Here is an 18,521-nt window from a genome sequence, read left to right as displayed (position 1 = left end):
TCGCTTTTTCTCTCAAAGAAAAAGAGCGGAGGACCCCCTAAAGTTATTCCCCTAATTATATGCGGTTTTAATATAAGTCATTCGTTAAAACTTTTGACTTTTTAGGTTTTGTTTAGCACTCAAAGCGATCTCCTGCTTCGCAAATCGCATCTTTCTTTGTTAACATGAACGTGTTATACTTATCTTGCCTCTGTGTTTGTCTGAACTTAGGCTAACTGTTTCAAAGGTTAATTTTGGCACTCAAATGTATTTTTACTTCTATGTGCAAATAAACGGAAATGAAACGTCTTATTTTGTTATAAATTGAACGGAACCAACTACTAGCGATTGGAAGGTTTGCTACAAATTTAAATTATCCTTAAAGAAATCATCGGTGGGGAACGCTATCAATAACAACTAATAGAATTGGGATGAAAAACGGACGCAATATTCAATAGAAAATTATGATAGAATGAGTTTTTAGCATAAAGAAATTCTGACCCACGCAGGTAAACACTCATGAAATATATTTGTAGTTTCAACTTGGTACATCCTATCCTGCTCGTTGCTATCAGCGAACATTGCTCCTTCCAATTAACACGAGTTTCAGTAGCTTGTGGACTGCTGAGTCTATCGCATTAAAGGAATCTGGCAAAGACTGAAGCAAATGGTAGTTTAACGCGGCAAAGCCTGAACTAAATGATGGATGTTTCACAAGCCTACGGAACGTTATCGTTGAAGTCGAAGTAATATCGGTATACATAGCGGATTTTTACACGATTTCGACTGATTATCTTGCAATTGTCAAATTTTGAACGCGCTATAGTATGGTCTGCTAGATTTACAATTACTATTGGAACGAAACCCATGAGCTTTTTACTTGATCTATTGCATTAGATCAACAAAACGGTACGCTCACGATCGAAAATATTATATTATTTATGCAATTTTGAATGTTTTCTTGTCGTGAGACAGATATCTGACGAACGGAAGAAAGTTTTCAAATTCCCGTAATGGTAGTTTTGTGTCCCTTACTACTTCTAAACATAGTGTTTTGATGAAACGACGCAATGTTCATGAGTTAGTTGAGCGGTACACTTCCGTTTGTTCCTCAGACCGCATTCATATTACAATTCGAAAAATAATAAAATTTTTGCAAAACAAAAAGTGAAGCAATGCAATTCAAGTCTACTCGTTATTATTATTAATAAACAGTGCGCCGACAAATATAGAGACTAATCTATAAACACGCACATGTGTTTCATACGCATACACTCTATATGAAACTTAAGTTAAGTCACATACATGAATAGATCAGAAACAAAGAAGATCGTGGAACATTGCACAGATACCCTCCTTTCCTATTTTTTAGATTCAATCGATATAAATAAAATCCATACCTTTCCATCGATTACGAGGCAATACATGTTTTAGGAAGAATTGCTGAAATATATTCGGAAGAATTTTATGGAAAGAAATTGAAAAAATTTTGAAAAAAATCCTCTTATACAAAATTTCTTTAATCAGTTGCCAAAAAAAAAGTCCTCAACAATTTATATATAAGTTTGTAGATTGGTTTGCCGCGAATTTTTTATTAGCTAATACTGGCTGACGTTTACAAAATGTTATTAATGCTTGAAACATTCGATGAAAAAAATTTAGACAAACAACTCGTAATGCCTCGATTGCTCGATTAATAGGTAATTGTGTAGAAAAAATTAAGAAACTCTGACTTGGGGTATAATAATCCTTGCATTGAATAACACTTTGTCCTACTTATTAAAATATATCTGAAAAAAAAATAAAAATAAAAAAAAAAAAACTCTTTTTATATAAAAGAACAATAACATAGCGCAGCAACATGTTTTTCATATAATATAAAGTAGAAAGCCTACTTTTAGGCATGTTATTGTTTAGCCTTGTAGTTCAATGCAAATGTGTGGTGGTATATGAAAAAAGAAGGGAAAAATAAAAATAAATGAATAAATAAAAAATACATTTTTCCTTATGCTGTGTTTTAATGTTTATAGACTTTTTTTTTTTTTATTTTGCTGAAATGGTTTTTCATTTCATGTTTTCATCCGCAAATGTATGTGTTTTTATGCATGTCTTCCGGCAATATGACAGTGATGTATATATACATATGTGGTTGTGTGTTGAAATTGTTAAAAATGCACACATAAGGTATAGGAGAAAAGAAAAGGAAAAAAAAAATAGAATAAGGGAAGCTCGGATTTTTTTTTTTTTTTTCTTTTTTCCTATGCTTGACAACAGATATTCGCCTAGTTTTCTTGTATCAGTTTTATTTCTATTTTCCTTTCATTTGTTTGTTTTGATATTTTCCGGTATAATGGGACGTGGGATTTACTTTTTTCATATAAAAGGAAAACAAACGTAAACTATTATATATTGAGTGTGTGTTGACATATGGCGAGGATAACGATTACGTTAAACATTACTACTCTCATTTTAAAATAATTTTGAACAAAAGTTTAAATTGATGAGCAAATCGTTTAAAGGGATTTTACGCTTACCTTTTCTCTTAACATATCTCGTATCCGTCCCGCCTGATTTTTTGAGCGATGCAACTCCAACTGCAACTCTAAACAACGTTCTTGCCAGTTAATCTAGAAGAAGAAACAAAAAAAAAAAAAAAAACAAAAAGACGACTCGTAGTAAAAAGTCCCTCAAAAAATATTTGTCAGAAATTATGGAGCATAGTTACAGTGTACGGAGGTCTTACTGGTACATTTTTTTTTCATATATCTTAGCATTCGGTCAGTATGGTCTATTTGACGCATTACAGTGGAGCAGTGCAGGCACGTTGAGGAATTGCTTTAAGTTGGTTCCTCGAAATCTTACATACTTTAATAATTGGAAGTTTTGAATAAAAAGTGAAAAGAATATAAACAACACAAGGCTAGATTCAGCGAAATTAACAGATGACATCTCTCAAGCTTTTGGCGAGATCTTTTCGAAAAGAATTGGTTTCCTTTAGATAGGCACGCAAAGCATCTTATTACTAAAATATCACTGTCGGCAACACCGATGAAATTAAACTTGGCACGATGCGTAAGTTATTCGCAAAGTTGTTATAAATTTTTTTTTTATTTTCCGCGATTAATTTTTTAGCTTATGTATTTCGCCGACCTTCCGGGGGCCTTCCGTGTCCTCCTTACCGTTCAGGTGTCATACTCCTCTTTTCACCTTCATTTTTGCGTTTTTCACGTTTTGACCTGCAGTCAGATAAACAGATCGGACGCGGAATAGAAAATTCATTTCGGGATTAGTTGTCTCTTGAAAGGAGATATATACACTTTTTAACGCACTGATCTCGTTTTGCTCGTATTTGAAAAAATAACGGCATTTTTACCCGTGAAAAAAAATGCTTTTCAAATAGTATCGCAAACAACAACTCGCCGTTTGTCTTATGAAACAAGTCTGTAGCAGACTCCAATAATTATTGTTTAAAAAAAATGTAATCAGAGAAAAAACTGTTGCTTACCTCAGGCATTGCTCCTGCTGGATAGTTGTTAACCTGATGTACATCCAAATAGTCGGTTAACGTCGAGAGGTGAGGCCACGATGCGTCACTTTCTGCACCACTTACATGTCTCTCAGATTTTTCGGCAGTCATTGACGGTGCCGCCGATAAGTTCACATTTGACGGTTTAACCGGTATGGGTGGAACTCTCTGCGTGCGTCGAGGCATTAATCGCGGACTATTAGGGGTCGATTGGGCTGCGCACTGCAATCCCGTCGACGAACAGGGTGGCGATGATGAGTTTTCTAAAGCATGCCGGCCTAATGGTATATTACTGCTAAGTGAAGTCGCTCTTTTCGCGAGCAACGGCGACGAATTCAAAGACTGCGAAGTGCCGTAAAAAGGAGGCAAAGAATGTTGTTGTTGTTGTTGTTGTTGTTGTTGTTGCTGCTGCTTCTGCTGCTGCTGCTGCTGGTGGTGGTGTGTCTGCGGCAGCATTAACGGTGAGCTGAATATATGTTGTGAGTGCTGTTGCTCTTGTTGCTGTTGCTGCTGCTGGTGATAGTGTAGATAATGTCCATATTGATGATGATGATGATGGTGATGCATTTGATTCGAGGCGGATGGAAATGTGTGGACATAACCTGCTCCGCCATTCTGTTCAGTGTTATCCTGAGGCCTTAGAAAATAATTATGCGTTTGCGTTAGATATTGATAAGTTTGCGGATGATTATGCAAATGGTAAGTGCCGCCGCCACCGCTACCGCCACTGCCAACACTACCACTGCCTGCGCTAGCTGGGGTTAGGCGTCCAGATGTCGAGGGAGAGGGCGAAGATGAGGTTGAACGTCTAGCTGCAGCGCTACGCGTTCGACTTATTGATGATGGATTTGGGTTAGTTTGTAAATTCGTCAGAGTATCGAATATTTGCGATAATCTACCCGAAGGCACTTCGTCAGACATTTAGATAGATGGGTTCTTGTTTATTTATTTGTTGCTTACGTTGCACCTTATAATTGTGTAAAAAAGTATATGTAATTATTGTCTGCAGCTAAAGTTGAGAAAGAATGTAAAAAAGAATAAACACAGAAATGGATAATCATTAATATTCACCACCAAGTACTCTTTCATTCATTAAATATATACATAAATATGGATACACAACAATTTCTTGGTAACAATTTACATGTTGCAAAATGTTTGCAATTTTTCCCTTTTTATTTTTTTATTTTCTCTCTGCTGTTTGTGATTCTTGGTAGCATAAATATGCGGTTGGCTTACAAGTGGGACTTGAGCATATATGTAAGTCCGTCCATACATGCCGGTCTTTATTTATTATTTTTATTTTTTTTTAATTTTTTTTTTTTTTGTTTTTTCTTTTTCTCTTCAATAAATATTTGTGATTTGACATTTCCGTTCTGTGGCTGACTTAGGTTGCTTTTTGCTTTGCTTGTCTCTGCCTATGCGTATGCAATTTTAAGCATAATTTGCTAGTGGTGGTTGAAATGTCTAGAGAATGCTATTATATGCACTTGTATAAGTAATTGTGTTAAATATCAGTGTAATGTATATGAAGATTTCTCTGAAAGCAGGCCCCAACGACACATACCAGCAGTAGTAAATTTCAAAACTCCGTAAAATATATCATTAAAGTGTAAAGGAAAGCAAGTGCAAATGGAAGTGGAAGTGCAAGTGGAAGATGTGGAAGAAAACAAAGCAAATTTTAAATTTTAAGCAACAAATTTCGAAAATTGTAAAATCCTACAAATATTTAACATTTTATAAGTTTATTAAAATTTCTTATACACGACAGATAGATGTAAGCAGTCAATAACATGACGATACGGAAAGCTACGCGTGCTAAGTCGGATTGCCGGCATATACTCGTCTGCGCTTTGCGGCCATTTTTCCCTTTCATAGATCAGCAACTCTTTATAAACACATCTTTAACGGATTCTCTCGTCTTTCCTTATCCTTATTTTTTGTAGCAATGTTTATTAAATAATTTTCGTCTCTTATATTATAAAGAATTTTCATAATTTAAATATGATCAAGATCAAGTTTCCTAAGCATAATGAGCAAGTGTTTCTTTCCTCTTTGGCCATATTCAATCAGTTTAATTTTTTTATTGCTAATTTTATAGTAAATAAATAAATTTGAAAATGGAAGCGAGTATTTTCAATGCAGTTTGCCTTTTCGTTAGTAAAACTGGAAAAAAAAGCCTTGAAAGTTCTACGAAAACTTATATACAAACTGCCATAGTCTTCAACGTATGGTGCAAATAATTGACGAAATTTTATTGCAGAATTTCATTGTTTATGTCGTCTAGCGTAAAACTTCCAATTGACTCTGACTGAGTATTAAGCAATAATTTCAACACGGAGCAGTGAATATTTCGCATTTATTTTGCATTCACAATTTAATTAAATTGTTCAAGTTTCCATTGCCTGCGGATATGTTAGTGCATTTAGATGCTCTTAAAATATCACAAGTATCAGCAAATTTAAAGAGGTTGGGCTTGAAAAGATTCCTAACGAGTAAAAAGTCACATATACCCACCGTAAACTGTCTATCATATTTTTCTCAAAATAATTTTTTTTTTTCATTATTTAATTAGAGAGAAAAAAAAAAGAAAAGTTAAATTATTTCGAAATCAGTTTATCAATAAAATATAAAATTGACGCGAAATTCATAAATACGCAATAAAAATCTTATTATAAACTTTTCTACAAAACAAATTTATTTAATTTTTACAGCATTAGCATATTAAGCTGACACACCCGCCTATATATGCGTCGCGTGTTTTCGGGATAGAGAAAAAAACAAAAAAACAATGCACCAATAACTACTTGCTTTACATGTACTAAAAAGCATGGAGGGACGGACGGAGAAACGGTCGGATAAATGGACGGACGGACGGACGAATGGGTGGATAGATGGATGGATGAATGGATGGTTGAGGGAGGGAGAGAGGGAGGGATGGACAGACAGATCATGTATGGCATAATATACTGCAGTTTTAGTAATAAAAACCACATTCACACATACACAACACGTACACTATAATGTACATGAATATCTACCACAAATTCAAATGAATCAAGAGTTTGCTGCGTGCTGTGTGCCTGTGTTCGGCAGTGAGTTTTAAAATGTCACGTAATAATGTTAGTGTATTCAAACAAACTAAAACCAAACAAACTGGTATTAACGTTAAGCTTACTCGTGTAATATTTTTAATCAACACAAATATTCATGCACACACATATACGGTTATGCATGCACACGAGCACATAATCATATACCAAACAATTTTATGCAACCATTAGTTGTGTGTATAGTTTTATGCTTTTTGTTTTTTTTTTTTTTGTTTTTTTGTTTTTATTCTTGTGCTTTTTTTTGTGTTTAAATAAAAAATTTTTATAGTGTTATTGGTGCTGTTGATGGTTTTGCTATTATTATTAGTTTCCTCACAAAGTTATTCTTGTTGTTGTTGTTGTTATTGTTGTTGTATTATTATTATTATTATTATTATTATTATTAGTTGGTGTCGGTCATATCGATAAAACCTAATTAAAAATGCGCGTCACATCTTCTCATATTTTACATGAATTTAAAACACAAGTGTTTGAAGTTGATTTCTAGTTGAACAACTAAAAATAATTAATAAATTGTGGAGAGAAGTTTTACTCAATTCCTTATTATACGAATCTCGAACAGACTATCGCCGAAGAAAGTTTAACACATCTTACGAATAATCTGAAACATGATATAAGGTGTCCTGGACAAGCGGACAGAAATGTCTTCAATTCAATTTTACAAACTAATTTGGAAAATGGGACAAGTTCGGTTGGAACTGCTACTATGCTGCTAAGCTTAAATCTATTGAAAATCGAAAGCGGATACTCCGAAATAATCCTAACAGATCTTTAAACTAGATTTCAATTCGGACCGATCACAAGACAAAATCAAAACTCTACAGTTTGTTAAACTGTTACGCCAGCTACGTTATCGACGTGGTGCATGTTGTTCTTTAGTAAATGCGAATGCTCCAATTAAGGTACACTCACTCAAATTACACTGGACAGTTGTGACTGATGGTCAGTCAAAGGTGAAGGAGTGATCAGATACAGATCGAAGATTCATCACAAACAAAATGTTTTATAGTCGACGTGTCTGAACGTTCTAGATATCATATGATTATACAAAGGTTGCATCCAATTCCCAATTCGTGGACATAATTCAAAAAATGTATTCGACTTTTTTTAGTTTGTGTTTTAAAGGAACGAATAATTGTTAAACGAAATATGGGCCGTCATTGTAGACCTTCTGGGAGAAGATCAGAACCAAGTGATTTTCACTCATGAAGAGAGGGCTGTGTGGTAAGAGAAAAGTTGCAGTCGTGCGAGGTAAGGTCGAGGGCACTATGGAAGTTTTGATGAGTCAAAATTGTGTATACAATCTGAGATTATACAAACAGCTCACGATACACGATTCCCTTCTTTCCAATCTCGCTAAATACAAACTATTGCTTCATGTGTCCTGAATCGAGGATTTGCCACCTATTTGCACAATTCCATCCGTCTGGGCTTACGATCTTTTCGCCGCCTGTTATCAGTGTCTACAAAATGCCTGACTTCATGCGCTACGAAGATCGTTCGAAACCGCTATATGTGGCTTGTTAACATTAACATTGACAAAAGGCTCTTGTGGAATTGTATAACTGCAAGCATTAAAGATAGTCCTAGTCTTTAGATTAAGCAATTGAAAGACCGTAGACGGACCGACAGGGTTGTGTACGCGGTGTACCCTTTTATACTAAATGCTCAGACGTCTTTTACAGGGATAATTATAGGAGTGAATACCGCTTGATAGTGGAATGATTGCCCGTAATGATAATGACTACCGTCTGATTTATTTAAGAAAAAATATCATGACTTCATTACCTTTCCCGCTTCTAGCGGCGAACGTTTAATCAAATCTTCTTCAAGCAATCGCAAACGTTTACCTTTCTTCCGCGATCCTCATTTTGTATTCAATTATCTAAGATGTGTGCTGACACGGATTTACGGAGCATATATCACATGTCAAAAATCATAGTGAGTCACATATTAATATATTAGCAGTCAGCTGATAACTTTACTGATAACGCTCATAACAGTTATGGTTAGGAAATTCTGCTGCAATGGACTAGAGAGTGAAACTTGATATGGTCGCAGCGACAGACAATGTTTTCAAGCCGTTAGCTTACCCTATGGCTTGGTCAAGACCATAATTATGCTCATTCACTTTTATTTCACATTTGGATGTCGAAGAACTGAGAGACTACTTTCAAAATACTGCGCTTAATATCAGTCGTGATCTATACGATCGTTACGCATAACGGACCAACATTCCTTTAGCGATTACTTTCTTGTGGAATTTGGTCTTACTGGAGGATTTTTACCAAATTTTAGCCAACGGTTTATGCATACCTATAAAGGGATGCAGATAATTGATATCTCGGAAATCGAAGTATATCCAAAAAAAAATCATGTGTAAGCACTTCCAAGTCTCTTTTTGGATATATGATGTGTTTTGACATGTATCAGTTTGACCTGTGCGGTAGTTGTAACGTTAGAGGATACAAACCCGAAATTACACACTAATGAACGCATTCTGAAGCATCCTCTTTCAGAATAACACATGGAATATAAATTAACGAACTAAGGGGCTGGGAACCTTAACATCGATGAAAAAATGATTTTTAAAGAATGTTGAAAATATTACCGACCATCAACTCCATCAACTTATATCCTGAGCATAGTATCGTTGCTGCACTTTATAAATTTTCGGATAATGATTGCGTTTCCCCTATTCCTATATATATATATATTTTTCTTACTCTTCTTTAATGACATTAAAATGTTTTCATAAACCTTGTAAGCATTTATCTACAACAGAAAAAAAATCTACCGCACAGTAGTTCAGGTAAGAGCAACAACAATAGCAAAAATTCTCTGTATCAGCATTACCAACCGCATAACATCGCTTATACAAACACACACATACACCACTGAATTGATTGACTGTGACATGTGCAATATGCCGACGCTTGTATACTGTTATGATATCCTTTGTGATGATTGTGACTGACTGACTGACAGAGAAACTGATTAACTGACAGACAGAATGAATTGACTGACGGACGGAACATTCTTTTACACGCAATACACTTTCTTGACGCATACGCATGCAGAATGACATAATAAAACATGATTTATAAGAACATATCATATAAAATATTTAATATATTGCCAGTGCAGGATGCTCAGTTGAACCTGCAGCAATAGCAGCATCATCTTGTAAACAAAAAACATATAAAGAATTGTAAATGAAATTATATCAAGGTATTACGTTGACAATGAAATGGTTGACGAAAAAGAACTCGTATCAAAGGTACAAAACGAGAACACTTTCAAAATAAAAAGAAGAAGAAATTCTTAAGGAGCAACAAGAAGATGAAATTAAGAATTTCACACTGCTTCACAGAAATATTCTTATCAATCAAATGTCGGCATGTTGTCACGAAAGCGGTAGACATTAGAGGCCCTTTGGAAAATTTTCTCTTTCTTCATTTTAACTAAAAATAAAACTTAACTATCCGCACTCACGAATGGCATGAGAGGCGCTTCCGTGCATTTCTCTCCCTTAGAAGAGAAACGTTTTTTCGTTAATTTAATGCATGTTAAAAGTACACAGCGCGTGCCTCGATGGTATCGTGGATGCTTAAGAAAGAAAACTTTCCATTTTTAACGGGTTTGAATGATCGTCAAATAAAGGTAAGAGAGTTGAAGAGCTCAGCTAAATTCGCTGCCCGCGCGCTCGAGAATGTCCAGTTTTAAGCGGCTAGATACGGATACCGCCTAGAATTAAGTATTCTTTCCATCACTATTCACAGACTATTTTGAAACTTCAAGCATACTTTGCATTAGACGGACGTCATTTTACGTTCTCATGCCGAGAACATCCGCGCGATCAATTCGTCTACGTCAACACCATCACAAAATAGTAGATGCTACTTGTTTTCCTGCTGCATTTAGGAAAGCACCGCATTCGGCCGCGCAATGAAAGTGAAGTAGATAGCAGGTGTCGAATTATAGAAGCCAAAAGAAGAAGCGTAGAAGCACTTTGATGTAGAAAAACATCTTAGCCCCGATGAATTTGCCCGCCGGGGTCATCTTATCCCCGGCATTTGCCAAAAGTCGACATAAAACAACCTACCAGTGACAGTGTTCCGAATTGCGCTGAAATAAGAAATCATTTAGGGTTGACGGAGCCAATGTTTCATCTCGAACCATAATAACGTATAAAAAATAAATGTATCACAAATTATATGATACGAAGAAGCGCCCTGCAAAGACATCTGAAGGCACACAAAACAACGGAATACACGGCAAACTGCGTATGGGGTGGATATGATGCTCGCTGAAAAGTCATCGTTTGTCTGCGTTATTGCGCAATTTGAACGAAAAAACCTGAAAAAATCATCTATAAATTGTGTCTCAGATCTTGGTGTTCTCCACTCGCCGTTCTCAGTAACTTTTGACAACATTTGGAGACATTAACATATCTCAAGATACCAAAAGTATTGAGAATCATTGAAAATACTTTCTCGCTCTGAAAGAAAACTATTGTTAGGAATAAAATCGATTTTTGGCAAAGTAAAACATAAACTTTTTATCACTGCGTAATTTAAGTATAAGGCTTAAAACGAATCTTGGCTACCTGTCAGCTTCATTTAATAAAGTATTTGACAGCTAAGTTTTTAGGTAACTCAAGCAATCGACGGCAAGTTTTACTGCTTTTCTTGCATGCGTAAGCATGCTGAACACATAATAAGTTCTTGTTTCACTTGCCAAGCAATTAGCTTTTTCTATGGATGGAATTTTGAAAAAGTACCTCCAATAACTGACTGCATCTGTCACGCGAACTATTTGGAGTAGATCTTATCTTCATTTATGCAATTCTGAGGTTACCATCATAAATTTGTGGTTAAACGAAGTCGACTACAAACAAACAGCTTTCATTTTCTCCCTCATTCACCTCTGATCTGTTTTGTTCATTACGTATCGAGCACGCCCGAGTGACTGCTCAATAATCTCTCAATATAATAATAAAAATTTCAAAAAAAATTAAAGTCCTTCCTATTGCTTTTTTCTGACTTAGAACCTATTGCCTAAGCTTCCTGCGATGACTGCTTCCAACTGTCGTGAGTACGATGCAGTAGTAAGCCAAAATGAAGGCGAGAAGATGCAAACATTAAATCAATTTTCTTTTGCTTTTGGTAGTAAAAACTTCAAATATATATAAATAATGGGAAAATAATGAAGAAATAAACGTTAAATGCATTGCTATGTTTTTGAAATTTTTTTGCATTAACCGAAAACCTACCACTGAATGAATGCAATGAGTCACGCTCAATGTGTAGGGTGATTTTGAATTTCATTTATCCGCCCGCCTACTAACGCTTGCCGTTAAATGGACGTGTGTTTACAATAAAATCCTGTAGGTATTTGTATACGTGTACCGTCATATATACAAATAGCTTTAAGCTACATTTATCTTATTGCATATTTGTTGCAACAGCAGCAGCAGCTAGTAACGTCTCATAGAAAAACTGAAAATGAAACGGGCAGAAAAACGTACAAACATTTGAATAAATGAATGAAGGAATGAATAAATGAATGAATGAATGAATGAATGATTGACTGACTGACTGACTGACTGACTGACTGACTGACTGACTGAACCTTTAGATTTGTTGTAATAGCCATAAAATTGCGTTATATATATATAAATATATATGTATCAATATGTGCATGCATATGCCTGTATATATGTTTGTATGTTTTTAGGTATATGTGTAATTGTAAGTCAGAATGATTGTTAACAACATTCATTCATTCGTTCATTCATTCATTCGTTCATTCATTCATTCACTTTTATGCATATATTTCGGGAGCATAACCCCAGCAATTGGTGCATTATGCAAATTATGCTGATGGTGTAGAACACATACGCTTATAACAACACATATACATAAATAAACGGAAAGAGGTAAAAAAAAAGATACATAGAGAACGATTTGAGAGAAAGAGGTAAAAAAAAAAGAAGAAAAAAATCGCAAACAGCTAGCACCAGCAGCATCAGTCAACACACATTTCAATTTCCAGTTGCAATAAAAGCAATAATAATAATAAAAAATTGAGCGAAGAAGTGAGAAAGGAAATCATCTATAGAGCCGGAACAGTTCCCGTTATCCGCCTACTCTCTTCATACATACATATATATATATATATATATATATATATATATATGCACTGCAGTCGATATGCTGCACATTTGTAAGGATTTATTTAAAATGAGATGTCATGCAAAAGGCAACAACAACAGTACATGTGTTGTTGTGTCAAAATGTAAAGCTAGGGTTTGTCAACGATAATGAATGGGAATGTGAACGAATATAGCGATAAATAAAGACAGCAACTACACATAAATGGAATTCAATAAAGGGTATTGCAATGTTTACAGATAAGCTGGATAGTTGGATGGCGCCCTTCTTTCTTCGCTTCTTTGGAACACACAAGTGTTTGCTATAGATTTGTGCTAAAGATAGCAAAACTGCTGCATAAACAATACTGGAAACGAGATCAAGCCCGAAGAAGTGGATAAAGATGGCAAATAACAGCAGAACATAACTGTAGAGAAATCAAAATGTGACTTCGATTTCTATATACTTTCGAGATACGAAGTTCATGACAAATTTTAGATGATAGTGCAGAGTTGCCAACTGTTGAATCGACGATATATTAAGTTTCTACGGATATAACATACATATATATACATTAAAAGATCGACTTTTATGTTACAGTGATACAAAATATTTATTGGATATGCACGGAGAAGATGTATTGATAAAAAGGCCAATTTTGAAAACTTGCTTCTACAATATTGTCCCTACAACGATGTTTGATGCTGAAGGTGCAACGCGTTGTGAAAGGCCAATTAAATAATCTGCACGACTTCACTTAATATGACTTTTCTAAATAAGGCATTATGTGGAAAGTGATCAAAAAACTGGTCCACTGATCCAAACCATATTCAGTAGTGGTCACCCTTGGGCCAAAGCACGTTGATATGACAAATTTCATCAAAATATTTTAAAAATTACGACCCCTAAGCTGAATAGAAGAATACACGACGGACAGACAAGCTTAGATCAATTCAGGAGGTGACTTTAAATCGGTCGCCATAATCTAAGTTGGGTCTACCTCAACTCTTTTTCGGATGTTTTATACATGTGCACAAAAGTCATCTACTCTCCTATAAGATGTAATGAAATATTTATACTTTATAAGAAGATCGTCTTTCATTTTGATCAAAAAAAAAAAAAAAAAAAAAAAAAAAAAAAAAAAGACGATATTGCTTTCTGAGCTATCCAATACAAGTCGTAATTATCGAGTCATTTTGATGAACATTGGTGCACTGACATGCTCTCATCCAAGATAGAACCCTATTGGAAGGTTGAATTATGCCGTTTTTATGATCACCGCCCGCCCATATAACGACATATTTTGAAAAAGTCGCGAAATGGTGTACGGCATGTATTTGCCGGCCTGGCTTAGCTATACTGTTTCAACTTGCGTTCACTCTAAAACTTACAAATTAATCATTGACGACAACTTTTGAAATTTTTGTGAATTTTTTCGAGATTTTTCTTCTTCTTTTATTGTAATTGCACTAACGTACAAAGTGAATGTGACCGGTTTGTCTTGTACAAATGATTCATTCACTAGATAGTTATTTTTCCTTATAAATTTCGGTAAATTTAGAAATACTGGCAGTTGATAGGGAGACAAGCAAACAATGAGACATAAGGATATCAGGACTTGGTAAACTAAGTGCTAATTAGAACTATATGCAAAAAAGTAACAAAGATTCTCAAAGGAAAATGCATTTATATATGGGAGATGAGTAAGAATGCTATATTTGGGCAAATGCGATCAGTAGATACCCTACACCATTTCGCTTCATTAATAATACATTAAAAATTATACATTATTTTTACGTAAATGCATAACTTGCATGAAGGCCCTCACATCGGGCGATACTTAAACGTGGACGTGGTTTAAATTTAGCAAACTTAATTTACACAAGAAACCGCAAATTGGGCTTTGTCACCACGAGGAGCCCCTATATATCGTGCGGTCTAAATTCCCTATAAAAATACATCTTTTTGCGATAATTAATCGTATTTTTCATTAGAATCCTTACATAGATTGGGATCGGTAGACTTAATTTCTACGTCAAATTATTCCTATGAACCAATGAATCGTTATCAAGAAACATTGAAAATTTGACCTTTTTACTGTATAAAGATTCCATTTCCGTGGGAATAATTATGTGGCAAAATTTCTTCATCCGATCCAAAGCTGTCATACCTATTCACGATATCTAAGTTTTCCCAAAAATTTTGAAAACCACATTATTTTTCCTTATAAGGTCTTATCACAATAAAGCATTATATGGGGAGTGATCGGAAAAATGGGCCGATACGAACCGTTTTTAATAGCATTCACAAAACGTTGATGGTGTAGAGTATAAAAATCAAGTATTTTTCGAAACATAATTAATTGCCTTTGAGAATGGCAAAGTCACCTCAACCATAATCCATATAGTGTGTGAGGAGAGGGCACCAAAATGTTTATTGGGCACAAATAGTGTTTCGTGATTAGATCTCCACAAGAAAAAACGATTGACTGCCAAATCCATCAATTATGCAGAGATTATGAAGCATTGAATATGAATTGTATATAAGTTTAATTTACGTCACCACTCGCTCCATTGATGCGGAAACCAGTGCGCACTATTCGCTAGAAGCCATTTATCACCGCCGACCTACGTATATGAATTTTTTCTTCAAGAGCGATAGTGTACCTATGGCTTCTGACAGAGCTCATTGACGCCATTGTATTTTGGATGAATTCCAACAAGCAAGAAATGCCATAGAAGCGTGCAGCAATTTATCGAAAGTGTTGAAAGTGAACATAGGACATGCCTGTGATTTCGACCTTTCTGATAAGCCACGTTCTGGGCGACTAACGAAGATAGCAGAAAGATTTAGTTCAGTTCATTATTAAACCATTTCGGACCATATTCGGAAGCTAGGTTTGGCGATCCTAGTATTTTGTTTTATTCCATAAACGGACAGAACTTTCCGATAGCCCTAATAATTATTTTCTGTATCTGCATCAAATTTTGAATCGTTCTAAACACATCCCTCTGCCCATCCGTATAATGTCTGTTGTAAATATTCTCCGTCCGCAAAAACCGACTCAACGCTCTCAAATTGTGTAGATAGATTGGAAGTTCTTGCATGTCAGTGAATATTGAAAATGAGGGGAAACGGGAGCTTCGGTCACGGTTATACAAAAATTTTGTAGTGATCTGCTTATTGTAAAAGGTAGAGAGCTGAAATTTTCCACACTTACTTTGCGAAACACTCTGCTCCCTTACGTTCGCATATGCAAACAATCGGCCAAGCCCACACAAGGTTACAAACGATTAAAGGATCTTTTTTTCACTTTTTTGGGGTTTTATGCTTATTTATCATAACACAAACACGACAGAATATTAGAAATTATTTTGTACACTCCTTAAAGGAAGATATATTTTGGGCGTTAATTCTAAAACGATAGCGAGCGCGACCTGGAGAGTAGAATACGAAAAGCATAGTGGTGGGTAGGCGCGATTCGGCCACTGCCGAATATAACTTTTTGATTTGTTTTTGTCTATAGCTTAGATTCAAAGGAGCGACACATCAAACGTAAACTCTATTATACACAGGCTACACGTGTTCACAAAAATTTGACTTAAAGAAAAATCTGTTTAAAGTTTGTCTAAGTCAAACAACAAAGTTAACATTTTTTAAAAATCGTTTAGCTATAGCTTATTGAAGATGCCATCCAGAGCCATATTAATCCGTCTCGTAAAGTTTAATCCCTTTTGCATTAATTTTTAACAAAATTCCGCTTTCGAAATTTTTCTGCATCGCGTGAAAAGTCTGCTCTTTTTCTCTGTCTTATCCTTATTCTGTTGTTGCTCTTTTTTACAGTTTTTCAATGTTTTCACAAAAGGTGCAGTCCCTCGCTTAAAGTGACAATTATGACAACCGTAAATTGGTATTGACGTAGATAAAAATACATTGAGGGGAATTTTCGAGTCTGTTGTGTCCGGTCATTAGGCATAAGAGACAGCATTGTGGTTTTCTCATATTCCGATCAAGAACCCGGAATAACCAATAATAAGCAAACAAGCAAAATAAAAGTGATAAAATGATCTGTGATTAATTAATCATAACGTGTAACAGATTGAGATAAAAGTTGTGACATAATCTTGATCGATTACATAGACAGACAGACGCTATGTATGCATTGAAGATATCTTAAGTCTGACGCTTAACACTTTAACAAAAGGATATCAGTTATCGTCTAATTAATCCATCGTAACTCTATATCATTCTCTTGCTTGTATTCCTGCCAAATAAATTTGTGTATTATTATTTTAAATTAATCTTAATTAATATTAAACTGAGTTGCATTACGTACATGCATTAAAAATTCATAAATTGTACGTATACATATATACATATGTGCGAGACATATGTGCATAACTGTAAATATCGTTGATTTTTCAACATATTTTTCATTTCGTTTCCCCGCATTGTTTGCGGCACTTGTAACGTATACAACAAGTTGTAATAATTGTTTATCACTTAATTAATAATAAAAATATGAAAAAAAAGCAAGAAAAATAGTAATATTAATAAATGAGAATGATAGAGATAGGGATAGAGATAGAGAGAACAAAAAAAAAAAAAAAAAACAAATAATACTCTTGCCCTACACACAGTTCAACCACAATTTAACAACAAAGCGATTATGTGTTTTATATAGAAATTTTCTATTTATACTTGTATGAGCAACGTGGGGCAGCATACAATTTAAAATCGCATTTACGTACGCAAGCACGCAAACACATACAAACAAATGCACATATTTATACCCTCTAACAATATAAATATTGTTACTTTACTATATGCACATATATAAATGAATGAATGAATGAATGAATGAATGAATGAATGAATGAATGAAACAATAACTAACGATTGTTATCTCAATCCATTCAAATGTGAAAAATGTAAATAAATTTAATTTGTATAAATATAATGAAAAATTTTATATTAACAACAAAATTATATTAAATAAATAAAGAGAAGTATCGTTTTCTTGTTCTTTTTTTTTTTTCATTATTATTAATCGTACAAAATATATAATAAAATATATTACATTATATTTAAATTTAATTAAGAAATTATTTTCGACTTTTATTATTATATATATGTAAATTATTTTTACTTCATTATATATACTTAATTACATTTATTTATGTATTGCGTCTAGACGTCTAAAACAAAATCAATTTTCGACTATTTTTACCCGTAAGTGGTCTTTTTTTTCTCAAGCGCGGCACTTAGTTAGCCTTTGGAAGTTTGTAGTAAATAAATCTTCTCCAATTGGACTACGATTGCTCCGGATTAACCTATGCTTTTCTTCGGTAAGGATTCTCATACAGTGTGCATTTTTCATCGCCCGTAAGAATTTCACGACCATCATGTTTCCCTTCATAGCAACTTAACAAGTGTTAGCTTAGATGTCAATTCCACGATATCAGTTCCTCTCGGTTTGCACGGGAAGAAACCACTTTCCTTTTTTTTTGTGTCTTCCCGATGGCATACAATCGAACTCAAATTACTTTCTCACTTTCTGATTGCGCGGTGTCATCATCTAGCAAACTTTAAGTTTCTTCATGCAACCATCTGTCACGAGGCTCTAGAGTATTCATCGTACCCTCAAGACTAATTTTTTTTGCTCGAAATCGCGTAAAGCACTTTCCAACTATTTCAATAGCTTACTGCACTTTTACCTCAGGCCCACTTAATCATGTTCGTAGCTCT

At 34.6% G+C, this 18,521-nt stretch overlaps 1 protein-coding gene across 5 annotated transcripts in view; it reads right to left on the bottom strand.

The window, feature by feature from the left end:
* The window catches only part of LOC119644602 (uncharacterized protein CG43867), a 218,632-nt gene that overhangs the window by 183,608 nt on the left and 16,503 nt on the right, over positions 1-18,521 (bottom strand). For all 5 annotated transcript variants that reach the window (XM_038044207.1, XM_038044208.1, XM_038044213.1 and 2 more), the window contains exons 2-3: positions 3,485-4,514; positions 2,514-2,606 (exon numbers count right to left, since the gene is read on the bottom strand). In XM_038044207.1, the coding sequence (XP_037900135.1) occupies positions 2,514-2,606; positions 3,485-4,426 (1,035 nt within the window). In that variant the 5' untranslated portion in view covers positions 4,427-4,514. The remainder of the gene's footprint in view (positions 1-2,513; positions 2,607-3,484; positions 4,515-18,521) is intronic.

Source organism: Glossina fuscipes, unplaced genomic scaffold (genome assembly GCF_014805625.2).
Source record: "Glossina fuscipes isolate IAEA_lab_2018 unplaced genomic scaffold, Yale_Gfus_2 0, whole genome shotgun sequence".
NCBI classification, from domain to species: domain Eukaryota; kingdom Metazoa; phylum Arthropoda; class Insecta; order Diptera; family Glossinidae; genus Glossina; species Glossina fuscipes.
This window is presented reverse-complemented; position numbering and strand designations above follow the sequence as displayed.